General features: G+C 42.3%; 1 protein-coding gene across 5 annotated transcripts in view; it reads right to left on the reverse strand.

Moving 5' to 3' along the window:
• The window catches only part of rpap1 (RNA polymerase II associated protein 1), a 90,884-nt gene that overhangs the window by 11,074 nt on the left and 52,032 nt on the right, over nucleotides 1-27,778 (reverse strand). For 3 of the 5 annotated variants that reach the window (XM_048600171.1, XM_020511841.2, XM_048600172.1), the window contains exons 15-22: nucleotides 26,137-26,294; nucleotides 25,173-25,355; nucleotides 14,983-15,181; nucleotides 13,124-13,233; nucleotides 8,453-8,648; nucleotides 4,700-4,846; nucleotides 3,453-3,595; nucleotides 1,097-1,886 (exon numbers count right to left, since the gene is read on the reverse strand). In XM_048600171.1, coding sequence (XP_048456128.1) covers nucleotides 1,097-1,886; nucleotides 3,453-3,595; nucleotides 4,700-4,846; nucleotides 8,453-8,648; nucleotides 13,124-13,233; nucleotides 14,983-15,181; nucleotides 25,173-25,355; nucleotides 26,137-26,294 — 1,926 coding nt within the window. The remainder of the gene's footprint in view (nucleotides 1-1,096; nucleotides 1,887-3,452; nucleotides 3,596-4,699; nucleotides 4,847-8,452; nucleotides 8,649-13,123; nucleotides 13,234-14,982; nucleotides 15,182-25,172; nucleotides 25,356-26,136; nucleotides 26,295-27,778) is intronic. The other 2 variants (XM_048600173.1, XM_048600170.1) reach the window with 1 other exon arrangement.

Raw genomic sequence — 27,778 nt, forward strand, 5'->3', positions numbered from 1 at the left:
CTAATCCTCTGATCATCTTGTATGTCTCTATTAAGTCACCTCTTAACCTTCTTCTCTCTAACAAAAACAGCCTCAAGTCCCTCAGCCTTTCCTCATAAGACCTTCCCTCCATACCAGGCAACATCTTGGTAAATCTCCTCTGCACCCTTTCCAATGCTTCCACATCCTTCCTATATTGCGACGACCAGAACTGTACGCAATACACTAAGTGCGGCCGCACCAGAGTTTTGTACAGCTGCGACATGACCTCTTGGCTCCGAAACTAAATCCCTCTACCAATAAAACCTAACACACCGTACGCCTTCTTAACAACCCTATCAACCTGGGTGGCAACTTTCAGTGATCTATGCACATGGACACCGAGATCTCTCTGCTCATCCACACTACCAAGAATCTTACCATTAGCCCATCTTACCATTAGTTGAGGAGTTCAAGAATTTTGGTGCAGAGCAGCAGCTGAACTTTCCCTTTGTAAGTTTTGTGTTCATCAAGGTGCGGACTATCAAGCCAGGTACCCAGTATCATCACCAACCCCCCAGGATAAACAATATATATGTCAGGTAATACCCCCTTGGCACATCATTACCGTACTTCTTTAATTTTCTATTTATTCCAGGAAGGTAACGGTTAACTTTTTTAACTTTGTTTCTTTTACGATTTTGTACCGAAGTTTTTGTACCTAGGAACTTTGGTGCCTAAGATGGCACTGTGTGTGGCGACATTATACACCTTTCACTGTACTCATGCGCTTCTGTACTGGAGTACACATGACAATAAAATCTAGATCTAAATTATTCCAATTGAATGGTTTGACCCCAATCTTAAAGGAGCCATTAAGGTTAATTACAGATTCAATGAGGAAGGCTCCAGCACCCATCTCTTCCCACTCCTTACCCACAACACGAAGGGCTCCCAAACCAATCTCTTACACATAGATAAACCATTGCTGATTAGGCGATACAACCATTGTTAATCAAGCCTATTCTGCCCTGTTGAGGGACCCAGTGCTGGCCCACTTGGCAACCAAAAACCACTCCACTCAACAACAAAATGTTGGGAACTGCCACCCATTCAATGTTTGAAACGGTTCACATACCTGCTTCAGCTGCACTCCCAGTGTCCGTAATACACTAACATGCTCCACAAAAACAGCCTGGCGAAGTTGGGTACTGAACCTCCTCTGCAGGGGCAGCAGGAGAAAGCAGCCAAAGAGCTGGTCGCCAAATGAGACGCTCTCAAACTGTTCGAGGAGTCGAACATACAGATCCTGAAAGGAGGTCAGTCCTGGCAGTGGTGCACTCAGGTCCAGGGAGTCCATTTTCTTGCGCTGACAGTAGATCAACAGGAGGGCTGTCAGGTTGTCGTGAATGCCTGGCTCCAGAAATAGGTTACTGCCCGTGAGGAACACGCACATGAGTCTCGCCAGCTTGGCAGCCAGAGGCAGGCCCTGCAAGAGTTCACCTCGCCAGGTCTCCAGCAACAGTGCCCACTGGAGGCAGCTGGTCACCATTTCCACTAAGTTGGCAGCAAGCGACTCTACCGTCTTGCCCTTCATTTCCACTCGGTTGACCTGGTCATAAAGATTGATCAGGGGCAGGAAGGCCCAATCAGCTGGCAGAAGAGCGCCTGTCATGTCGGGGAGCAGGACAGATTGAACCAAATGATTCTGCCCAGTGTAGAAAGTCTTGGACCGCGAGACGGCAGGCTGGACGTGAGTGAAGTGAGCCAGGTAGTGGGCTCGGATGGTAGGGAGCTGTTTGAAGGCTGCTCCCAGCAGTGTTCCACGAGTCGGGTTAGAGTGAACTTGTTCCGCAGTGCCCCCATCTGCTCGAAGCTGGAGAATGCAGGAGAGATCTTCCGCTTCAGGACCACCAGATTTACCTTCCCTGTCAATACAGTATTCATACCAAATAGTAAGTACAGCTTCCCCAAGCCACAATGTTAACACTGCATGTCCCAGACTGTAAAAGTTGCACACGCACCCCCTCCACATACCATACACACTTCATACATGCCCCACATTGTAAACACTGCATATACGTCCCATACCATACCCACAACACACGAGGCCCACCATAAACACTGCATACACCGTTTTGTGTTCATCAAGGTGGGGACTATAAAGCCAGGTACCCAGTATCGTCACCAACCCCACAGGATAAACAATATGTCAATATATAACAAGCTTGCAACACAAAGATGGTGATAATTGAGACAAGGAATGCTTACATTGGGGAACTAAACACGTTGTCTTCGTCTCTGTCAGGTACACTGGTCAAATAGCCACAGAGTAAAGCTTCTAATGCCTACCCTTTCCAGCACACTGAGGGTCAGGCATGTTTCAGGTTAGACCACTAGTCAGCTGCCCCGTGCAGGACCTCATCAAACACTGACACAATGATCCAAATGCAAAGTAGAACTTGATGTATTGCACTTGATCCACCTCAGTTGATTCCCACGACACAATACGTCTGGTGTTTTTCCAGCTTACATTAGCTGCTCCTGTGGTTACTCAGTGACATTTCCCATTTAGTGATATAAAAAAGTGGGCGTGGTCGTGGCTCAGTTAGGCACACCATTGCCCGAAGTTGTGGTTTCATGTCCCACTCTGAAGGCGAGCACATGAGCCTGTAGTGTTCCTGCAGAGCAGGACTGAGAGGTGAGTCTGTGGTGACACCTTTCACATCAGCCTTTTAAACGGAGACGAACCTGACCTTTCATTTTGACATAAAAGATCACATGGCATTATTTGGAAAACAGTTGCAGCACTTACCTCAGTGTGCCTAACTGATATCAGTACAAGTATATTAACTGGTCGGCACAGTGGCTCAGTGGTCAGCACTGCTGCCTCACAGCACCAGGGACCCGGGTTCGATTCCAGCCTCGGGCGACTGTCCGTGTGGAGTTTGCACATTCTCCCCGTGTCTGTGTGAGTTTCCTCCCACAGTCCAAAGATGTGCAGGCTAGGTGGATTGGCCACGCTAAATTGCCCATTGTTCAGGGATGTGTAGATTAGGGAGATGGGTCTGAGTGGGATGCTCTGAGGGTCAGTGTGGACTTATTGGGCCGAAGGGCCTGTTTCCACACTGTAGGGATTCTATGATCTATGAACTGGTCGTTATCTCATTGATGTTTGTGGGAGCTTGCTGTGTACAAACTGGCTGCCGTATTTTCTACACCGCACATGGCTACGTTTCAAAATATTTGGCTACAAGGTGGCTTGGGACAACTTGTAGTCATGGAAGGTGCCACAGGAATTCAACAATTCCTTCCTTTACATTATGGCTGGGTCTGTAGAGTGGACTCCATACCCCAAAACATATTTCAGCTTGTGACCAGGGAAGGAAAGCTTTCATCAGACAACTCAGGCTTAAAACCAGTGACACAAGAGAAAAGTACTTCTAATTCACCTACTAAAAACAACATGCACATTTTCCCATCAAGATACTTACGGAATCATATCTTGATTAAAGATCAACTTCGAGAGCAGTTCATGGGCCAAATGCTCACTTCCAGGGAGCAGCTGACTTAGCAACGTGACAGCAACATAGTGATAGAGTGGAGTTTGCCCAGTAACTTGAGGACTGATGGTGATCTGTAAGGTGCAAAAGAGGCTTACAGTGTCTTGAAAAATGCAACACAACAATTGGAAAAGGGGAAGGCTGGAGTTTTGAAATTGGGACACGGAGGAGGAGGGTACACAGCTGATTTAAGGCTTATACGCCAGGATCTGGAGTGATGAAGGGTTCAAGTCTGTTTGTAAAAGGGAGTTGAGGAGTAACATTGGGCAGCGTTGAGAAGTAAGGGAAGGTTCAGGTAGCTCGGAAGAACGTACCTTTGGACCTCATTCTTGAAGGATTTGGCCAACACGCAATCTTTTCACACTGTTGGAAAGGAGTGTTCGCGGGTAACCCCATGTGCATTATGATCATTGACATGAGCGTGACAACTTCACACTATGTCCATTAAACATGCAACGAATCTGGCAGTTTAATCACCAAGATTGCATCTGGAGGCAGAATTTCGAGCCGTTAAGACCAAATAGTTACAGGTCTGTCACAAGTAACTCGAAGCAATGGATTGGCCACAGCATTAAAATATACTAGCTCTAGTCATGATATCAGACAGCACAGAAACAGACCCTTTGGTTCAACTCGTCCTTGCCAACCAAGTTTCTCAAACTAAACTAGTTCCATTTGCCTGCATTTGGCCCATATCCCTCTAAACCTTTCTTGTTCAGATGAAAAACGTTAACATACATCATGCCTTTCAAGTTGTGTCAAAACACGGCACAGTAATTGCTGTTACGTTGATTAAAAATGGCAGCCAATGTGCATTCAGCTAGACGCCAAAACAGCACTCATATTAATGATTAGTTTTCTTTGGGAGAATTTGAGGGATAAAATATTGGGCTGGACTCCATGAGAGCTCCTCTGCTTTTTTTTAATTCAAAATAATCCCGTGGGATCTTTTACATCTGCTGAAGGGGGTACCCCTTTGGTATAGCATCTGTATTGCACTACAGTATCAGCCTGGGCGATGGGTTCAGATCTCCAGAGGGAGGGGTGGAGAGTAGGGAGGTGGGGTGAGGAGGGGTGGGGCATGGAGTGGCTTGAATCCACAGCCTCCGGTTGAAGGATAGTGACGTAAGTGGGTTGAACAAGCCTAAGAGTCTGAAGTGATGAGGGGAGCGACTTACTGCCTTGGATGCCAATTGAAGTACAAAGTGTTGGAAGTGAAACTCGTGACGCAGCAACCAGGCAGACCGGTGGTGGATCGGTGGGCTTCCTCTGCAGCTGTGGACCAGGTAATCTCGCAGACCTTTGCTGTGCAGAACAGATGAGCACTGCAAACAAACCGCGTGAGAAAACACATCAGTGGTAAGGAGGGAGGCAAGTAGCCAGCTCACGAGATCACAGCAGACAGACATTAGCTCTTCGAGCCTGCTCAGGTCACGACCCTTCTGAACAAGTCTCCCAGGAATGAGTTCGAGATCTCCTGTGTGAGAGGAACTGCTTCCTGACATTCACCCTGAACGACCCAGCTCTAATTCTGACATTGCTCCCTATTATTCCTCATTTTCCTCCTCTTATTTCTACCCATTTAATCATATTAAACACCTCAATTAGACAACCCCTTTAGTCTTATATGGTCCAACGCAATGCGAGCCTTATCTATTCGACCTGGGCTTGGGACTTTTAGCCCAAGTGAATCTGTGCTGCACCCCTTCCCAAAGCCAATATTTTCATCACGAGGTGCGGGGCCCAGAACACAACAAAGTACTAGGGATGGGGTCTAAACAGAGAATGTCCTGACCAGATGAGGGCACAATTTGCAGAGTATGTCCTACTGCATTTATCCAGAATCTGCCTGACTATCGAGGACAACACAAATAATTATAAATATATTCAGGGGAGGAGAAGACAGTCAGAACTACAAACCAATTTATCTATTCATCATGTGATTAGACATGACGGAGATCTATTAAGCATTGCCACTTGTGTTAATCTAAGTGCAATCAGTGGCATTCATTAACAATTAATGCTTACTGCTGAAGCACTGTAAATTTATATATAGAGTTATTCCTGAAAGTTAATCAATTGCACATCACCGAGTTCAACCATATGAAATATGAGAAAAATGGCTTGTGACTATAAGTCCCTGTATGATGTTGTTTCACTTTCAGGGTTCGTTAACGGGGCCTGTATTCTTTCTTGGCATCCAAGTTTTGTTTTAAAGCTATTTGCATCTGGTCTGACACAGGGCCGTGTAACCTGTGGCACCATTTTGAGCAGGCTCTGCTGCTCCATGAGCCTTTCACTCACTACAAACTGTTCAACATACCACTTACCCATTCTCTAACTCTCTTGTTGCCCTTCTGTCCTCTTCCTCCTCCTCTCCCTGTCTCAGCGTCTCACGGATCTACGCTCTCATCAAGTCTCCCACTTGTCAATTACCCCAACGGTTTTAGAACTGAGCAGTAAGAGGCAGGAGTATCTTCGACTGAGAGTCAGAAGCAAGGCAGCTAGAGGGTGGGTGACGGAGCAGGAGAAGCTGTGAACCAGACGGTCAGTGTGAGGCAAGGTCCACAGTGACTAGGACAAGTGGTGAGCAGGATGTTCGAGAGCAGGATTACTGGCAAGCAAGGTTAAAAGGAAAGTTACCATACTGAATTTCTCATATATTTTGAGATTCATTTTATTTTAGAAATGATTTCACTTACAAATGCTCCTGCAATGTAAAGAGCTTGAATTTACAAGGTGGAATGTATTTTTTTCTGATGAGGGAGGTCCTGCAGAATCTAACCACGGCTTTTACATCGGTTCTATTGGGTAGAATTCACCGAAAAAGTGATTCACTTGAAATCATTTCAATTAAAGTTCCAACTTTAAAACGAGGACTTACTGTCATGGCGACTTTCTCGGTGACTGACTTCAAAAGTACAACATGTCTACAACTGGTGGGTCCAGCTACAGTTGGAGATTGCTCAATGCGGAACATGTGCTATCTTCCCTAGGTAGCACTGCCCACTAAAATCATTCCCTCAAGCAGTTTCCATTCACTACCACCAGCAGCCAGGTTCCTTCAGAAAGACGAAGCAGCTTTTTCCCATCCCTCAGACTCGTACTTAGCGATTTGGTCACAAATAGTATAAAGAAAAGTTGCTTATGAACACACCATTCCCTCCTCTCTTTTTACAATGACACAGGCTGCAATACAACTCTAATACTTATTGTGACGATGGGCGTCAGAAAATTATTTAAAGCCATTAAATGTCAACAGCATTTTATCATTCATTTGTGGGACATGGGCATCACTGGCTGGCCAGCGTTTATTGCCCGTCCCTAGTTGCCCCATGGGAAGGTGGTGGTGCGCTGCCTTCTTGAATCTCTGCAGTCCACCTGCTGTAGGTTGAGCCACAATGCCGTTACGGAGAGAATTACAGGATTTTGATCCAGTGACTGTGAAGGAACGGCGATATATCTCCAAGTCAGGATGTTTGTGGCTTGGAGTGGAACTTGCAGGTGGTGGTGCTCCCATGTATTTGCTGCCCTTGTCCTTCTAGATGCAAGTGACTATGGGTTTGGAAGGTGCTGAAGGAGGATCTTGGGTGAATTTCTACCGTGCACCTTGTAAATAGTACATGCTGCGGCTACTGAGCGTCAGCGGTGGTGGGAGCGGAAGTTTGTGGATGTAATGCCAATCAAGCAGGCCTACTGTAATGTCGTTCTAACCCAGTCTAACAATGGAGCTACATTCTCAAATACAGCGTTGTGTCCACACTGTCAGAAGGATGTGTGAAGACTTTAGAGAGGGCACAGGCAAGACTTCAGAGAACAGTTCCAGGGATGAGATGCTTAGTTTTGTGGCTAGATTGGAGAAGCTGGGGTTGTTCTCCTTACAGAAGCAAAATGTTTAGAGGAGATTTGATAGAGGTGTTCAAAATCTTGATGGGCCTGGACAAGAGTAGAAATAAATAAATCAGGTCTGTAACCTTGATAACTACATCCTCTGGACAAGGGTTACAGTGGGGCTTGTACAACAACAACTTAGATTTACCTAGCATCTTTAACACAGTTAAAATATTCCAAAACATTCCATCAGAACATTATTTGAAGACATTGACACCGAGTGACATCTGATGATAATAGGACAGCTGACCAAATTGTTGGGGAAGGAGTTAAACATTAAGGAGCCTCTTAAGAAAGAAGAGAATGGGAAAGAGTCAAAGAGATTTATGAACTACACCGCTTTAGGCTTTGCCAGTTATAGGCGTGCAATCCAGGACAGCACAGTGAAAACCGAAGAGGCACAGAGATCACGAAGGGTTGCAGGCTGGAACATATGAAGGAGATCAAGAGGGTGCCACTATGGAGAGATTTGAACACGACAAACAAGAGGAGACATTTACAGGTCGATAGGAAAGAGGCAAAAGAGTGACATAATTGAATTAGACTTTTCAAAGAACTAGCACAAGCACACTGGGCCAAAATGACCTCACGCTGTGCTGTGTCACTCTCCAACCCTGAACATGTTAAAATCAAGACACTGTAGAACCAGGAACCAATGTAGGCCAGCGAGCACAAGGCTGATTGTTGACAAACTTGCAGTTGGTATTCCTGGATAGCATCAGAAGGGTCCTATTCCCCTCTCAAGCCAAACGATGTGAAAATCTTCACCACTGCCTTGACTGGGATCAATGAACTAAACAAGTGTCGAAACTTGAATTGCCTAGAAGCAAGGACACAATATCCAACCATGAGGTTGTGGGGAACAAATAGACCAATTTTAAAAGAAGATCAAGGTTAGGCAAAGAGAAGCCGTTTGGAATGTTTTATATATCTAAACTCTCAAAAATTCCACCCGTGACTGTGTTCTAGGAGGAATGGAAAGAAACTCATCTCTTCGCTGTTATTCACTCTCAGAGAATACAGGTGTAAAAATGCCTTACCTTTTCTGTCAAGCCCTTGTGCACACTGCTGATGGTGTTCAACAGATAAAGCATTGCAGTCAGGAATGCAAAGGGAGATTTGGATCCCAGGAGGCTGAGGGGAGACTCTCTCCCAGCGAATCCCAATGAGACCAGACTGTGGACAGTCTCAGGCCCTGGGTGGCAGGACCTCGGGCTACACAGGGCAGAGTGTGACCTGAGGAGAGGCAACAGCAATTAGTCACAAATCAATACTGTGCCAGCTGTAGATTGTGGGCAAAGGGGCTACAAGATCCGGTGAGATATCATCCAAATATAGTTGCCCCCAACTTTCATTCGTGTCCCGAGCACACATTCTGGCTGCATCATCTACTCACAAATGAACTTTGAACTGCCTGCAGCAAAGAACATGAGTCCAGGGGCTGCATCATCTGTCTGGCTTCAGGACATCTGCCCACAACTAGACAGAACGTACAGTGAAAGGGGAGAGGATCCACTCATTGTGGTCTATGGAGGAACTAATGATATAGCAGGGCAAGGGTAGAGATTCTACACACAGACAGTATGGGGAGCTAGGCACCAAATTAAAAAGCAAAATCACCAAAGGCCACAAATTCTGGATTATTACCTGAGCCACGTGCAAATTGACACTGACAAATAAAATTAGAGAAATAAATGGATGGCTCAGGGCTGGTGTGGGAGAAGTGGGTTCTGATAGGGGGGCACTGGCACCAGTCCTGTGGAAAGTGGGGACAGTTTCCACCTGAATCATGTGTTCCAGTCAGCATACATAAAAAGGGAGTGGATTTTAAACTAAATAGTAGGGGCAAGGGTTTAGATTTGGGAAGTTTTGGTAACTAAAAAAGCAGAGATAAGATGAAAGAAAAATGAATTATTATGGGAAATGATAAACAGACCATGACAGGAAAGGATATAGAGCACAAATCTAAGAGTAAATCAACAGATAAGGCTAGAGGTTAAAAAGCCACTAAGAGGACAAAACTAAATCCGAATGCACGCAGCATTCAAATCAAAACAGATGAACTTAAAAGTGCAACTAGTAAATAAGCATGACCTGAAAGCCAATATAGGGGCATGGCTGCAAGATAACAGAAACTGGGACCTGAATATTGAAGGGTAGATGATATTCAGGAATGATAGAAAATTAGGAAAAGGTAGAAACATGTCTCTGTCAATTCGTGATCGCATTGGCACAATAGAGAAAGATGACATTCAGGAAACCAGGTGGTAGTAACAGTTTGGGTAGAGCTGAGAAGTTATAAAGTTAGGAAGTCACTTGTGGGGGTAGTGTACAGGCCCCTGACAGTCCACATAGTGGGGTAGAGTACAAAGGAAGAAAAAATGGGAGCTTATCAGAAAAGTAAAGTGAAAATCATGGAGGGATTTTAATCTTCATACAGACTGGAAATAGCAGATGGACAAAAGGATCCCAGCTGACAAGTTCTTTGTATTTTTTGAGATAGTTTGTGAACACAGCACATTCTGGAGAATAGGCAATACTAGAGCTGGTACTGTGCATCAATATTGAAGATAGCAACAATTATAATATTAATTAATTTTACACAGAGTTTGGAGGACGGAAGAGTGTGTCCAAAACTACTATTTTAAACTTAAATAAGAGCAATTATGAGGTCATGAAAGCAGAGCTAGCTAAAGTGAACTGACAATTTAGGTTAAGGGTGGGTCAGCAATGGCAGACGTCTAAGATGATATTTCAGAATATACAGAATAGATACAGTCCAATGAGAAAGAAAAGTTCCAAGGAGTAGACCCAGCATCTGTGGTTAAATAAAATGAGTTAAACATAGTGTAAAACTTAAAGAAAAAGCATATAATTGTGCAAAGACTGGTGGCAGGTCAGAAGATTGGATGGAATATAAAGGAAAGCAAAGAATGACTAAATGATTAACGAGGAAAGAAAATTTAAAATGAGAGCTAGAAATATAAATAATATATAATAAGAATACCTATAAATATGTTAAAATAAGCTAAGAAAGAAGGAAGTAATGATCCTATAGGAAGTGAGCCAGGGAATTAATAATGGAAAATTAGGCAATGACAGATGAATTTTATATCAGTCTTCATTGTAAAGAATACAACTGACATCCCAGAAGTAGCTGGAAATCAGGAAATGGAGGACGAGAAGAACTTGAGAAAATTACAAGTCACCAGGGGAGTGGTCCTGAGCAAACTGGTCGGGCTGCAAGCTGAAAAGTTCCCATTTCCTGATGGATATCATCATAGGATATTAAAAGAGCTACAATTTGGTGGAAAACTAATTGGCATTAGTTTTAATTTTCTAAAACTCCCAAGACTCCGGGAAGGTTACCATTAGATTGGAAGTTAGTGAATGAGACTGCTTTGTTGAGAAAGTGAGAGAGATAGAAAGCAAGAACCAGGCTAGTTAGCTTAAAATCTGTCACTTGGAAGATACTGGAAGCTATCGTGAAACAAGTTACAGCAGGGCATTTTGAGAAGTTGAAAATAACCAGATGGAGTCAATATGGTTTTGTGAGGGGAAACAATGCTTATCCAGTTGGAGTTCTTTGAGGAAGTAAGCAAGCGCTTGGATAGAGGAGAAGTGGAAGACACACTATTTTGAATTTCCAGAAGGTACCTAATAAGATGTCTCATGGAAGGGTATTACTAAAGAGCTATGGCACAAGGGGTAACATGTTAGTGTGGTTAGAGAATTGGCTAGCAAATAGGAAAAGGAGTAGGCATAAATGGGTCTTTTCTGATTGGCAGGGTGTGACAAGTGGTGTTCCACACAATAATACTGGGGCTTCAACTTTTTACAATTTATTTGCATGAAGAGACTGAAAGCATGACTGACAAATTTGCTGACTAAAGATAGATAGACAGGTAGGTTGCAAAAAGGACATAAGCAGGTTACAAAGGAAGATAGATAAGCGAGCAAAGATCTGGCCAATGGAATATACTATAGGGAAAAATGAAATTGTCCAATTTAACAGGAAGAACCAGAAGAAAACATATTGTCTACATGGTGAGAGTTTGCAGAGCTCTGAGATACAGACAGATCTGAAAGTTCTAGTATATGAATCAGAAAAGGCTATTATTCAGATAGAGCAAGTGAATAGCACACAACTGTTTGCTGTGAAGGGAATGAATGCAAATGCTTCAGTTTTATTAGTAAGATCACATCTACAGTACTGTGTACTATATGAGTTTCTTTATTTAAGGATGGCAAGTTTGTTGTATGAAGTCAGTTAGAGTCAAATGGGCCTCTTTCACTGGAGTTTAAAAAGACTGTTAGAGGGGATCTCACTGAAACATATATAATTCTGACAGGCCTTGGCAGACTGGATGCAGGGATGATGTTTCCCCTAGACAGGATATCCAGATCAAGGGCTCACGATATCAGGGAACAGGATAGGACATTTTGGGTTTACATTACTTTATTTACTCAGAGGTTGGTGAACTTGTGGAATTCTCTACCACACTACGGTCTGAAGGCCAGGTCAGTGAATATTCTAAGAACAAAACAAATAGATTTTTAGAAGCTAATAGTGTCAAGGGTTATGGGGAGAGAGTGGGAGTATGACATTGAGATAGAGGACGAACCATGGACATGCTGAACGGTGAATAGGCTTGATGGGCTGAATGGTCTCCATTTTCTCCTATTTTCTAGGTTCTTATATTTTGATAAAACATACAAGACTCTGAGGATCCTTGACAGGGTGTGGAAAGGAATTTTCCTCTGAAAAGAATCTAAAAATAACAGTCGGGTTTAAAAATGAAGTGTCACCTATTTAAAACAGAGGGGAGGTAAAATATTTTCTATCAGAGTATCGCAAGTCTTTGGAAGGTTCTTCCTTACAAGACAGTGAAAGCAGAGTCTTTGAATGCTTGTAACACAGGACAGATTCTTGATGACCAAGAAAGTGAAAGGTTATCAGGGTAGCATTTAGGTTATAATCAGATCAGCTGTCATTGCACTGAATGATGGAGGAAGCTCAGAGCTGGAGGAAGCTCTGCTTCTAATTTGCATATTCATGTCCAGAGATGCATCAGGTCTGGACTTGTTGAGCAATATCATGTTTGTTGTGGGTAGATGAAGCAGGAAGGAAGCTAATAACTGAGGAATTTCAGTTAAAATGCTGCATATGAAGTCAACAACTAGGAACAAAAACGTACCTGTTCCTCACAAATGTAAAGTTCTTCAGCAACCCTTTGACTGGGAGCCAGGATCTGGCCTGGAATGAGCATTCTAAAGGTAGAATATACTCTGCTGGGAATCCTAGAACAATACTGCAAGGAAATTACTTCATCCTCTTGCTATATTTGGCACATAACTGTCCATGAATGTCATTCAAGGCCTGTACCAAATAGTGACTACACAACTGAGCTAATAGAACTCAATGATGGATGGGAAGATTTATTAGTTTCAAATATACATGGAGATGCTGCATTCTCAGACACAATGACATGCTAACTTGGGCTTAGATGGTTGCACTATCACAGAGTCATTTGTGAATCATGAAATACTTTCACCTCACCCACAGCATGTGTTCAACACTGACCCTCCCTGAAAACTTGAATCTCTGATCCATCTTCCACTCTGGCTTCAGCCAAATTAGACTTTAACAATGATCATCCAACAGCACAAATGGTGGGGATTTCAGAGTTCCAAAAGAAACAGGGGCTTACCTGAGATCCTCAAACATGCTCTCTAATACTGGCAGACTAAGGAATGGGAACAAGGTCGCTGAGCAAAACTGTTCCAGTTCTTCTAAACAGTCAACCGGTCTATAGGATGGCTGTGGAAAATTCAAGACAGAACAGCATTAGAATATGGTGAGAAGCCATCATCTTGTCCACAACTCAGACAAGGAGAAAATTAGAGCATCCCACTTGTCTGTGCCTGATGTATATAAGAAGTCATTATCGTGCGTACAACTCAAATTAGATAGAAGTCAGAGCATATCATTCCATGTCAGACAAGGAGGCAGCCAGGACGTGTTAATGTACATTTAGCTGGAGACAGCTGGATTTGTGCTACTCTGATCACTGTATCTCTGAAGATCATAGAATCCCTACACTGTGGATGCAGGACGTTTGGCCCATCGAGAGCACACTAACCCAGAGGATCACCCAGACCCATACCCCTACATTATTCCTGTAGCCCTGCATTTCCCATGGCTAACACACCTAGCCTGCACATCTCTGGACATTAGGGGCAGTTTAGCACGGTCAATCCAGTTAATCTGCTCAACTTTGGACTGTGGGAGGAAACTGGAGCACCCAGAGGAAACTACGCTGACACAAAGAGAATGTGCAAACTCCACAGTGACCATCCCCAGAGAGTGGAATCGAACCCGGTCCCTGCTGCTGTGAGGGAGCAGTGCTAACCACTGAGCAACCATGTCGCCAACATACTTTATATATAAAAACTACTGACAGAAGTAGTCAGCCAAGTAGTGACAGGGATTGGGGAGAAGCTGAGGAACAGAGATAAAAATCTGAAGACCATGAAAAACAGCAGTAATAAGACAATGCAGACAATGGCTCAATTAGCTGATTAAAATGTAGACTTCCAGCAAGTGATCTGGGAGCAGTAGAATTGTGAGGTTGGTTGCTAACATGATCAATTAGGTTAGAGACAGAAGCGGGGAAATCTAAAACCCAATATAGGCAAGCAACTATCATGCTTACCAGCTGTGGAGGCTTAAATCAGATTCACAGCCTCTCATCTCTGGGTCAGGGCTTAACACCCACTTCAAATCCAGGATGATTCTCCACTGGAGTAACGAACAGGGATGCACTGTTGAAGCTTCCAACTTGCGGCTGTGACGTTAAACCAAGCCTTATTCGTTCTCTCAATTGGATGTGAAGAACCCATGGCTATGCTCGTGGCAAAATCAGGGCAATTTTCTCCAAAGCCCTGGCCAGTATCTATCCCACAACTACTGCCTCCACAAATAAATCAAGCTATTCGACTGATTTGCTGCTTGTTGTAAATTGGTCATGAAAGACTTGACATAAATGCAAGTTCTTTCCAGAGGTAATTTTCAAAAATAGTTCTCAGAATGTGGGAAACAGCAACACATAATGCCCATCTTAACTGTCCTCAGGAAAGGATGGTGGGCCTTAGCAGTGTGATACAGCTGATGGGCTTGCTAAGTTGGGCTGGAACAGGCATCACACATAGGCTAGCCCAATTGAGAAAGGCAGATTTCCTTCTCTAAAAGGTATTAGTGAACCAGTTGGGTTTTTACAACAGTTCTGCATTTACATGTAAGAACCTCTTTCAACTTTGTCAAAACCAAATTCAAGCTTTCCAATTGCCAGATATAGAATTTGGAATACTAGTCCTGAGAGGAGGACTAGTCCGTGAACATAATCACTAACACACCCCACAAAACAAAAAAAAACTAACAGAAGTAACGTGATGAGTGTGACGGTGTCAAGGAAAGGAAAATGTGACGAGGTGTAATGTCAAAAGGAACAAAGTACCACATGACAAGAAGCATGGCAAGAGATGTGGATGAAGTCAATAATTATGGTACCTGTTGGATGAGTTTGCTGTAGTACGTCCCCAGATAAATGATATATGTTGCTGTCAGCTGTCTCACTTTATTCCATGTTGCCGGGCAGTTGACTTCCTTAAGGCACCTTTTGACACAGGCCTCCAGGAAGGGTTTGATACCTGCTACATGGCTCCAGTCTACTGGAGGAGGGGGAATATGTTCCACTTGGTCCCTGCTACTGTAGGAAACAAATAGAGTAGTTACTGGTAACTTTGTTTCATTTGGGGCATAAATGTCTCTACCTAATCCACAGTTCAGGGAGAAGACTGTTAAGGATTATGTGGCTGTTGGCCAGCTCAATGTTAGCTCTCTTGTCTCTTGGCCAGTAAGTTTTGTCTATCAAGTCCAACAAGTCAAGGAATGTCTGAACATTGCGATCTAATTCAGTTCTAGTTGAGAGACTGTTGCACTATTAGAGCTTCTGTCTTTCAAAAGAGACTTTAAAGCAAGGCTATGTCTGCATTAAGGGAAGATATAACTCCCATGGTACTATTTTGAAGAATGGTGAGAAGCGTTCCTTTCCTCAGTGTTTGGCTTAATGGTTATTGCTCAGTCAACATTATCTGAAACGTGATGATCCACATGTTATTTCATTGCTACACACAATTTGGCTGCCACATTTCTTACAACAGTGACTACACTTCAGAAATATTTGGCTATAAAAACCTGACAGCATCATAAGATTTTGAAAAGAACTATAGAGATACAGTTCTATTTATTGAGGAAGTCCTGAAGCATCAGACATTCTCTCAGCTGACAGTAAGTTAACCTCTCTTATGTAGGCATACATCACACTGTGCCTTTTGCAGAACAGAAAAGACGAAAGGGAACCACATTTCTTTTGAATCAGAATAGCAGTGCTAGACACACCAAAGCAGCCTCAGGTTTGACTTTCTACATGTGCTGAACAAAATAAATTCACCAAGGGTGGCTGACAGAAAGCTTCAGCTGGGTCCAAGTCTCTGACAGGTTTCTGTTTAGTAATGTTCAACAGAAATGCCTTCCTTGTGAGAGATTGAGGGTAAGGACAGGATCAGGTTGTATGCAGTCCAACACCTTTTTCCGCCCTGTCCTTGGTAGAATGGCCCAACAACACACACGAAGAACGGGACTTGAAGAGCTGTCGGGGAGAACAAAGCTCATTTATCGAACTGAATCCAATAAAGGGTCAACGGCTTCAGAAGATTAGGGATGGAAATGGGGAAAGATAAGATCTCTTGAGGTCTTTCAATTGCATTATGCATTATAAAGTAAGCAGCATGGAACTTGCAGCTGCTCCTGGGATTGCAGGCTTAGTTAAAGATTTATTATAGATTTCTTTACAGTTTTACAGTTATTATACTAATAAACTATAACGACTGTAAGTATTTCTTTCCTTTTTGATTTAGTAACATTCAAAAAAAACTCTAAAAAACCAAACAAAAAAAATCACGAGGAGGTAGCAAGAACTGCAGATGCTGGAGTCAGAGACATCACAGTGTGGAGCTGGAGGAACACAGCAGGCCAGGGAGGATGAGAGGAGTAGGAAAGTTTCAGATTGGGACCCTCCTTCAGAGATCACGATGTTTCTTTCAAACAGACTTCTTTAAAAACTTTTTTTTAAGAGTCTACAGTGAACAGCTGAGGTTTCTTTTTTATGCTTAATTCAGAAATTTTAAAAGTCTATATGAGTTTCAGAGGGTTTTGTTTTACATTACAAAGGTTTCTTTTTGAAAACACCAAACAGTTTTTTTTAAAATAAGGAGTTGTGTTTTCATTCCAGAGAGTCCACCATGTGGTCAGCTCTGGAGAAGATTCTTTTCTTCAAGGAATTTATTGAAGTGGAATCATTTTTATTCCGTTAATCAGCTAAGTGGTTGTTTTTATTTAATTTTTACATGTTTGACATTTTAATTTTTTTCCATTTTTAACATTATTTTCTGTAGGTAATGAAAGGTTGTTTCATACATAAGATGTTGTTGAAACATCCCTTTTTTTTGGACTTAATGTTATTAAGACCATATATAAGGTACAGAGTGAGATGGCTAGTAGATTTAGAAAAGTTATTACCCAGCAGGATCAGTCAGATAGATGGGTGACTGTCAGGAAAGGTAAGAAGGTAGTTCAAAAGTCTCTGGTGGCTATTTCTCTACCAAATAGGTATTCACATTTTGGAACAGTTGAAGGGTATAGTCTCTCCGAGGCAAGTGGAAGGGCCACTCAGTTATTGGACACTTGGAATGATTCTTATGTTAGGCAGCGTTTGACAAGGTTTAAGAGAATTATTGTTATAGGGGACTCTCCTGTCAGGGGCATAGACAGGTGATTCTGTGGTAGTGAGCATAAATTTAGAATGGTTTGTTGCTTTCCTGGTGCTAGGATTAAGAAAGTTTCTAAACGTTTCAAGCATATTGTTAAAGGACAGATTGAGAAGGCAGAAATTATTGTCCACATTGGTAGGAATGACATTTTTAGGGAAAGGATTAAACCAGTACAGGGTGAATTTAAGACGTTAGGTAGAAGATTAAAGAAACAGAACTTTAAAAGTAATAATTTCTGATTTACTCCCAACACCAAATTCAAATGAGGGAAGGAATGAAAGGTTGAAGGAGATAAATCAATGGTTGAAGAGCTGGTGTATAGTTCAGAGATTCAGGTTTTTGGACAATTGCAATGTCTTTTGGGATAGAAAAGACCTGTTCAGAAAGGATGGGTCTAACCTAAACTGGAAAGGGACCAATATCTTAGCAGGGACATTTGCTTATTCTATTAAGGGAGAGTTTATACTGAAAGAGAAGGCGAGTGGAGTAATTCTCAGTAGCAGTTTAAATGGAAGAATTGATGGGGTGGGTTCTGAATGTGAGGAGTGCACGTCAGTTAGAAAAGAAAGACAAAAGAGAGTCAGAGTATGTTGTAACTCTGAAGAACTAAACTGCATTTATTTCAATGCAAGGGGTCTTACAGGTAAGGCCTATGAACTCAAGGCATATTTAAGAACATGGGTATGGAACATCATAGCTATTACAAAAACTCAGCTGAGAGATGGACAAGACCGGCAGCTCAATGTTCACAGTTTTATATGCTATATGAAGGATAGAAAAGGAGAAAAGAAGGGTGGGGGGAGGAGTTTTTGATTAAGGAATACATTACTGCTGTAACTAGGGAACATATTTCTGAAAAATTGTCCAGTGAAAACATATGAGTAGAAATTACAAATAAGAAAGGAAAGATCACTTTGATGGGTTTGTACTATAGGCCTCCCCAATAGTAAGAGGGAAATTGAGAAACAAATATGTAGGGAGATCTCAGATATATGTATGCATAATATAGTTGTAATAATGAGGGATTTTAATTTTCCAAATATTGACTTGGGACTGACTACCATAGTGTTAAAGGTTTCGATGGTGAAGAATTTGTCAAATGTACTCAAGAAAATTTTCTTTATCAATATGTGGATGCTCCTATTAGAGTCAGAGCAAAACTAGACCTTCTTTTGGACAATAAGGCAGGACAGGTGACTGAAATAAAAGTAGGGGAACACTTTGGGTCTAGCGATCTCAATTTTATTAGTTTCAAAATATGAAAAAGGATAAGATTCCATCAAAATTAAAGTTTTTAATTGGAGTAAGGCAAATTTTAATGGTATGAGACAAGAACTTTCAAAAGTTGATTGGAGTAGATCGTTCGGAGGTAAAAGGATGTCTGACAAGTGGGAGACATTCAAGAGCGTGATGATGAGAGTTCAAAGGCATTATGCTCCTGATAGAGTGAAGGGTAAGACTGCTAAGATTAAGGAACAGTGGATGAATAAAGATATTGAGGTTCTATTCAAGAATAAAAGATTTTTTTTTAAGATGTAAACAACTTAGTTCAATTGAATGTCTTAATCAATATAAAAAGAGTGTAGGGGCATTCTTAAGGGGCGGCATGGTGGCTCAGTGGTTAGCACTGCTGCTTCACAGCACCAGGGACCTAGGTTCGATTCCACCCTTGAGTGACTGTCTGTGTGGAGTTTGCGCATTTTCCCTGTGTCTGCGTGGGTTTCCTCCGGGTGCTCCAGTTCCCTGGTGCTCCAGTTCCCTCCCACAGTCCAAAGATGTGCAGGCTAGGTGGATTCGCCATGCTAAATTTCCCATGGTGTTCAAGGATGTGTAGATTAGGTGGGTTATAGGGGGATGGGTCTGGGTGGGATGCTCCAAGAGTCAGTGTGGACTTGTTGGGCCGAAGGGCCTGTTTCCACACTGCAGGGATTCTATGAATAAAAAAGACAAAATAAAAACGAGGAAGGCAAAGCGGGGATGTGAGATATAATTGGCAGTTAAGGTTACGGATAATCCAAAGAGATTCTACAAATACATTAAGGCCAAGAGGGTAAGTAGAGAGGGGATTGGGCCTCTTAAAGATCAAGGAGGTCATCTTTGCGTTGAACCCCAGGAGACGAGAGAGATACTAAATGAATATTTCGCGTCAGTTTTTACTGTGGAGAAAGAAATGGAGTCTAGAGAGTGCAGAGAAATAAACTTTGATGTTTTAAAAACAGTACACATTACAGAATATAAAGGTGGATAAATCTCCAGGACCTGATCTAAAGTATTCCAGAACATTGTGGGAAGTAAGGTAGGAAATTACAAGATCCCTCGCAGAAATATTTGCATCATCTATAACTACGGGTGAGGTGCCTGAGGACTGAGGGTGGCTAATATTGTATTTTCATTTAAAAAAAGGTTGTAAGGAGAAACCGGGAAACTATAGACCTGGGAGTCTGGAATTTATGAACATTTAGAGAGGCAAAAATTGATTAGGGATAGTCAGCATGGTTTTGTGTGAGGAAAATCGTGTCTTGCAAACCTGATTGAGTTTTTTGAGGAAGTTACCAAAAACGTTGATGATGGCAGAGCAGTAGACGTTGTTTATTTGGGTTTTAGTAAAGCCTTTGACAAGGTTCTGCATGGTAGACTAATTAGTAAAGTTAAGTCACATGAGATTCAAGGTGAGCTTACCAATCGGATACCTGCAACAGTAGTAGACTCACCAACTTTAAGGGCATTTAAATGGTCATTGGATAAACATATGGATGATAATGGAATAGTGTAGGTTAGATGGGCTTCAGATTGGTTTCACAGGTCGGCGCAACATTGAGGGCCGAAGGGCCTGTACTGCGCTGTAATGTTCTATGTTCTATAATTGGCTTAACAGCAGGCGATAAAGAGTAGTGGTGGAGGGTTGCTTTTTGGACTGGAGGCCTGTGACCAGCGGTGTTCCACAGGGATCAGTTCTGGCTCTTCTTTCGTTTGTAATTTATATAAATAATTTGGATGAGAATACTGAAGGCATGGTTACTAAGTTTGCAGATGACACCGTAGACAGTGAAGAAGGTTTTCCAAGATTACAAAGAGATCTTGATCAAATGGGTCAATGGGCTGAAAAATGGCAGATGGAGTTCAGTCTCAATAAATTCGAGGTATTGCATTTTGGTACAATAAAAAAAGGGTAGGGCTGATACAATTTGTGGTAGGACCTTGGGTAGTGTTGTAGAACAAAGGGACCTAGGGGTGCAGGTACATAATTCTTTAAAGTTTGCATAACGGGACAGGATAGACAGGATGGTTAAAAAGGCATTTATCATGCTTGCCTTCATTGCTCAGTCCTCTGAGTGTAGGAGTTGGGATGTTACGTTGAGGTTGCACAGGACATTGGTGAGGCCTCTTCTGGAATACCGTGTGCAGTTCTGGTCGCTCAGTTATAGGAAGGATAATAACAAGCTGAAGAGGGTGCAGAACAAATTTACCAGGATGTTGCCAGGTATGTTTGAGTTATAAGGAAAGGCTGGATAGGTTGGGACTTTTTTCACTAGAGTGCAGGAGGTTGAGATGTGACCTGACAGAAGTTTATAAAATAATGAGAGGTACAGATAGAGTTGATGGTATTGTCTTTTCCCTAAGATGTGACATTTCAATACCGGGGGGGCACATTTTTAAGGTGAGAGGAGAAAGATCTAAAAAAAGATTAAGAGGCAATTTTTTTTACACAGAGGGTGGTTTGCATGTGTAATGAGCTTCTTGAGGAAGTGGTGGATATGGGCACAATTACAACTTTTAATAGACGTTTGGATGGACATATGAATAGGAAAGTTTTGGAGGGATATGGGCCAGGAGCAGGCAGGTGGGGCTGACGTTTAATGTGTATCTTTGTGTTTCCTTTAATTCCCCACACTAAAATGCTGTGCACACTAAGGAGGTGTCAATCACTTTAATTCTGACTGTGTGATTGTCAGTCCCTACTGTTGGGAAGCATTCAAAAATAGGTAGCATTAATTAAAAATTAGTTTGGGATTATATTCGGCATGGACTGGTATGACGCTAAGACTCCTCAATAAACTACTAAATTAGAAATCAAAAATTGTACTTAACTTCACTGATTTCCAATTTAGTACTAAACTTTTATCAGATGTTGAATTTGAGCTGCACACTTTGAAAACTGTAAACCCCAAATGCTACTCTAGTGTATACTCTAGATGGAATGTTGCGCAGCCATTTCAAGATTGAGAAATAGATTCCTGACACCAATCTGTACACAAAATAACACAAGCACCCAATGCTATACAGTTTGCCACTCTTAAAGCACCTGCTTGCTGACACACTCAGCCCATCTTTTGTGAAAAGTCAACTCTCAACATTGTCCTGGTTAAAACACAAACACCTAGCACCAGCCAACTCAACCCTGCAAAGTAGCGGACAGCACCCAGTAGCATCCCAGCCCAAAGCTGCTGGTAGACAACCACTTTACCCCCTGTTTAAGTCAGTTGGCATAGTATTTTACAGCCAATGGATGGAGTCACCATTGTAATGTGAGAAATGTAGCAAGCAATTTGCAGATGGCAAGAGTGCACAAACACCGCTGGGATAGTGACCAGGTATTTTATCTTTTATGTGCTGATGTTGGTGGAGAGGGAGAGAAATAACAGCCAGAGTGCTGAGAGAGTGCCTCTGCTTTTCGTTGAGACAGCACAAAGGGTTTTAATACATCCACGCAATGTGGCAAACAGGGCTCCAGTTTAATGCCTCATCAGACAGGCAGCATCTCTGACAATGCAGCAATTCCACAGTTCTCCACTGGCGTGTCAGCCTAGATTTTGTGCTCAGGTCTGTCAAACCCATGACCTTGTGACTCAAAAGCGAGAGTGCTACTGCATCGAACAGGCTGTCTAAATCTTTCAATGGGTTCTGAATTAAAGCAGACAGCATTTCAGAACCATGAGCAGCAGTGGTAACCTTGGAAACAGCCCGATCACAAGCTCCAAGAATACACGAGGGAATTGCTGCAGTGTCAATCACAAAGACCTTGAAATGGGTTTCACTCGGAATCACTGACCTAATGAGATTGACAAAGGTGCTCTCCACTATAACCCTTAATCACATTACTGACGTTTAATGTGTATCTTTGTGTTTCCTTTAATTCCCCACACTAAAATGCTGTGCACACTAAGGAGGCGTCAATCACTTTAATTCTGACTGTGTGATTGTCAGTCCCTACTGTTGGGAAGCATTCAAAAATAGGTAGCATTAATTAAAAATAGTGTCCTGCCATTGAAAACAAAATCAGTCTTTGTTGCTGTATATAACAGTTGCTTAGCAATAGTCATCGACCCTGACACGATTACCCCCTCCCCCCAACTCCACATGCCCACAATCAAGCTCCAGTCACGTTACATCTGTCTGCAAACCTACCACAGCCGCCTTATGTCAGTCTAAGACCTGCTTCAATCATAAACAGTGGCGCCAAGCTGCCCAGCAGGACTATAATGTACAGCAGTGTGATAATAATATGAGATTAGGCATAGGACAAATTCTTATGTTGTTACAGCATATTCATATCGCACCTTAATGCTCCAGAGTGCTCCAGCACAGCAGGGGAAGGAGACAGAGGCAAGATTAAGGGAGGTGACGGAAAGCAGTGTCGAAGAGATATGCTTTCAATATTTTTAGAATTTACATCACAGAATTAGGCCATTCGATTCAACTTTATCCAAAGCAAAAGCCTCCTCCCACCCTGTCAGCGTAACATCCCATTCTCTTCTGCTTTACCTAGAATGACAGAATAATGTAACAGCAAGCCTGCACAGCTCTTACAGAGAGCAATCGAGTTCATCACACCACCACAGCTCTGGAATATCTTTCCGTCCAAGTACTTAATCTTTTAAATGATCCTATTGCCTCTGTATACTTCACCCCATCAGGTTTCAAATTTCAAACCATAACCACTTAATGCAAAAGAAAAGTGTTCATCTTTAATGTTATCTCTGGTTCTTTCACCAAACCGTTTAAACCTGTGCCCTCTCATTACTGGCCCTTCTGTCATTAGAATCAGTTACTCTTTATGAGTTGCCGATCGTGATTTTCATTATACTTAAATCTCCTTTTAGTCTTCTCTGTTAAAAGGAAATCAACTCCAACCTATGTCTATACAACTGCAGAACTTCATCCCTGGAACTATTCCAATAAATCTTTTCTGCACCCTCCCTGAAGCTTCACGTCCTTCCTAAAGTGCTGGACACAATACTCCAGCTGGACCTAAATCATGTTTTAAATTATCAAGTTAGCATGCTGACCTTTTGTCGTCCATGTCTCTCCCAGGATCCCGTGTGTTTTACTAGCACAGATGTCGACATACAAGTCAAGCTTTGAAGCTTTGAAAACCCCTCCAAATATAAAAGTGAACCACCAGCAGACATGTGGGTAGTGACCATATTGTAATGTTATTGACATCCCACACAACGAGTAGGCATGCCTTAAACTCCCAGAGTCTTGGCAAAACAAATCAACATCACCTGCTTGATCTCTCACCTCCAATTTTAAGATATCAGTCAGTAAAACATGCATTTGGAGAGTAAAACAAATTGAGCCAAACTACTAATGCAGATAACAGCATATAGCAGCCAAAAAGGAGAATGGACGTAAACGCAGAGAAAATGTCTTATATGCCAGGTTAACTTGTATGACACAATTTACAGCAACTTGTTTGTTAACCATTTTCAAAAAATTATACACATGCAACTGTGGGTCTCTTTCTTCTCTCTTCCTGAAGCCATTTTAGATGTTTGCATACATGGCCATTTTTTTTTTAACATAAGAGTATAATGCAGAGGAACAGGTCTCTTGTCCAACCAATTTGAATATTTCCTCCTAGATTGTTGCTTTAGAAAGTTCTAAATGTTTTTAATTGCCAGGTTTATCCTTCTCTCCTTTCCTGAGCTAGTGCATTGGCACTTGAAATCGTTCAATCTTTGGGATCATCCCTTTAGCTAAAGGCGACTGGAACACTGAGGCCAACGTCTCTGCAATATTTACATTTACTTCCAGCAAAAACTCATAATACATCTTATCCAGACTGACAGAATTATCTACATTAAATACTAACCGCTTCCCTGTCTTTTTTTTCCTACATCCAGGATGTTCACAAGCTCATTTATTATAGCTTTGGTAGAATTCTCTTCCTTTATAAACGTCAATGCAAAGTCCTCATTTGGTGCCTCAGCCATACCTTCTGCCTCGAAGAGATCTTCATTTTGGTCCCTAATTGGCCCCACCAATCCTCAGTAAACTCTTGACCAAGCTTAGAGAAAATCAATGTCACTTTGCAACTTCCTAATTTGGTGCTGTCACCAAATTTGAATTTTAAGGTTCTCATAAATGACTGAGATGAATTATGGGGTGACAAATGGAACATGGTTGCAGCCACCCTGGGTGCATGCCCCAACAAGGAATATCAAAAGTTACTATGAAAAGGAGCAATCCTTTCTGACCTGATTCACATTGTTACCTGGAGAGCATGAGCCTCAACCTCAATAATGAAGGAAGGCACACAAGTGGGTTAGTTGCAAAATGAGAAAGCAGAACCATGTGGGGAGGGACCCCAATTCTGAGTTCACACTAAAGCCTGCACTCCATTACCCCAAATAGAATTACCCCAAATTCTATCTGCGTGGGTTTCTCAGTAAATAGGAGACCACAGGCTGCAATGGCGTGGAGCCCACTGGAATCTGGTATAAAAGGTCAGTGATGACTGAGCCAAGATGTGCAACTTTCCAGCTCAGCTGCAAGCAGGGTTTGATCTGAGGCACACGAAGAGAAAATGGCAAATGGCCCAACCTGGTGCTTCAGAACAGTCAGAGGGGAGACTCCAAGAGGTACCTGGAGATGAGCTGGGCCTGCAGTTCAGCAGTACAGCCTGTGCTGTTAGTAATGTTGATCAAGAGGCAAATCAACACTTCAGCTCTCTGCATGTAAAATCCATACAACTGGCCATCCTCCATTGGCTGAGAGGTAAGTTTCGGTAGTGTTTGAAGCATCTTCATCAGTGCAGGATACAAGTCCCTGGAACACAAAGAGAAATGAGTTGCGTTATAAGAGGATAATGGCTCTCCCTTCAAATGAGCAGAGACTTTCAGTGCTGAAACTATCTTGGGGTAACTCGGGCACCCCTCCTCCCACATGGAAGAAAAACTAAACACACATTCGACCTACACCAGCCAGAATTCAGTGGGCAGCAGACTCGCCTGAAACTCAGAAGATTTACGTTCCATTCCAGAGATTTTAAAACAAAATCGAAGGAAGGAAAGGGAGGCCCTTTCTGGTATCTTGTCCAACACTTATCCCACAACTAGCATCACTAAAGCAGATTGCCTGAGCATTACCCCATTGCTGTTTGTTGTGTGAAAATACCACTTCACGAGTATTGTGAATGTCTCTGATTTCATGAAAGACGCAAATATATGGGAATGGCAGGTCAGAAAAAGAAAACAGTTGGCCCTTTTTGCCTTCAGTATCTTCACTAGACCCTTTGCTCCTTCTTACCCTCCACTCTGGTCGCACGCAACCCCCAGGACCAAACAGAAATTGAAAACAGCACACCCCCATCCTCCAATCACAAAAATATACTCCAAACCCCAGAATGTACCCACACAGCACACCCGACATTTCAAATCATGTATCATGCATGCCCAGTTCCTACCAATCTTCCTATTTCATCATACCCAACCAGTCAGCATATGCAAAACTCTCCTGAACATATCTACTTCACACCATTCAAACCCACATACATTCAGCACATTTTCAGATAAAAGCATCAATCTGATCCCTATCTCCTCACACTCACTTGTACAGATCACATGCTTGTCCATAGTTCGCTGCAACAGCCCATAAGCGCAAGGCCTCAATGCTCAGCGCAAAGGCCTCTTGTTGCTCCAGTGGCAGATCACAAGGATCCTCTGCTACGAACCTCCCAATTCGCTCCTTCATGTTGTGTTTGTTCAACTGCATAAAGATACACATGACAGCACCAAACATGGGTTATTAAGCAGCCTGCTGCTTCATACGTTATCATAATGTAATTCATACATCTGAGCAAGTTATACACAGCAAGTGTGTGCAGCCCACAACTATAAACCACTCATTAGTGAACCATAAAAACTAGGAGCAGAAGTAGGCCATTTGGCCCTTGGAGGCCTGCTCCACCATTTAATATGATCACAGCCAATCCTCTATCTCAAAGACATATTCTTGCTTTCTCATAATACCCCTGATGCCTTTATTATCTAAAAATGCATTTCTCTCTTTCTTGAATACATTCAGTGACTTGGCTTCAACAGCCATCTGAGATAGAGAATTCCACAGGCTCACTATCCTTTGAGTGAAGAAATTTTTTCTCATCTCAGTTCTAAATGGTCTAGCCTGTACCCTGAGATTATGGTCCCTGGCTCTACATTCCCCAATCAGGGTAAAGATCCTCCCGGCACCTAGTCCATTAAGCCCTATTAGAATTCATATATCTCAATCAGAGGCCCAATCATCCTTCTAAACTCGAGTGAATACAGGCCCAACCAAACTAATGTCTTCTCACAGGATAGTCCCATCAACCTCAGTATCAGCCTTATAAACCTCTGCTGCATTCCCTCTACAACAAGTATATTCTTTCTCAAGGAGACCAAAACTGCACATAATACTCCAGGTGTGGTCTTACCAAAGCTCTACATAACTGCAGTAAGACATTCCTTCTTCTGAATTCAAATCCGCTTGCAATGAAAGCTATTCTGCTTTTCTAATTGCCTATCTACTTTCATTGATCAGCGTACAAGGACACCCAGATCCCTTGGCTCATCCACACTTCCCAATATATCACCAATTAAATAGTACACTGCCTTTCTGTTCTCCATACTGAAGAGTATAATTTCACATTAAGCCATATTCGTGTTGCATCTGCCATGTTTTGCCCACTCACTAAACTTGTCTAAAAGACGTCTCCATGCAACTCAAAATTTTGTCTAGCACTACATCATCAGCAAACTTGCAAATGTTTATATTTGGTTCCCTAATGAACTACTTCTCTAAATGGACTATTTTTTTCCCAATCGTTTTTAATGTTGACTGTGGGAACAGTCTGTGTGTTAGCTGAAGTCAGAAATAACAATGCTTGGAAAAAAGAGCAATTTTTTTGCTAAGGCGCCCCAGAGTTGGCTCGAACACTCCAAGGGGAAGGATAGTTGGGTGAAATTGAGCCTAAAGCTCATTCTACACTGCCCCATAAAGTACTCCCAGACTTGGAATTATACAAATTTGTGTAAAGAATAAATAGTACAAAAGACCAGTTGGGCCAAATGGCCTGTACGTTCTTCATAATTCTGTATAATGATAAGTAAAATACTGACAGATTGGCCAAAGAAATGTTGCAAGGGGACAAAGTTAATAATGTCACAAGAATTAAAATGAAGGTTAGAATTGTTTTTTTTTTAAACAGACAA

This window comes from Rhincodon typus, chromosome 8, assembly GCF_021869965.1.
Source record: "Rhincodon typus isolate 14 chromosome 8, sRhiTyp1.1, whole genome shotgun sequence".
In the NCBI taxonomy this organism is placed as follows: domain Eukaryota; kingdom Metazoa; phylum Chordata; class Chondrichthyes; order Orectolobiformes; family Rhincodontidae; genus Rhincodon; species Rhincodon typus.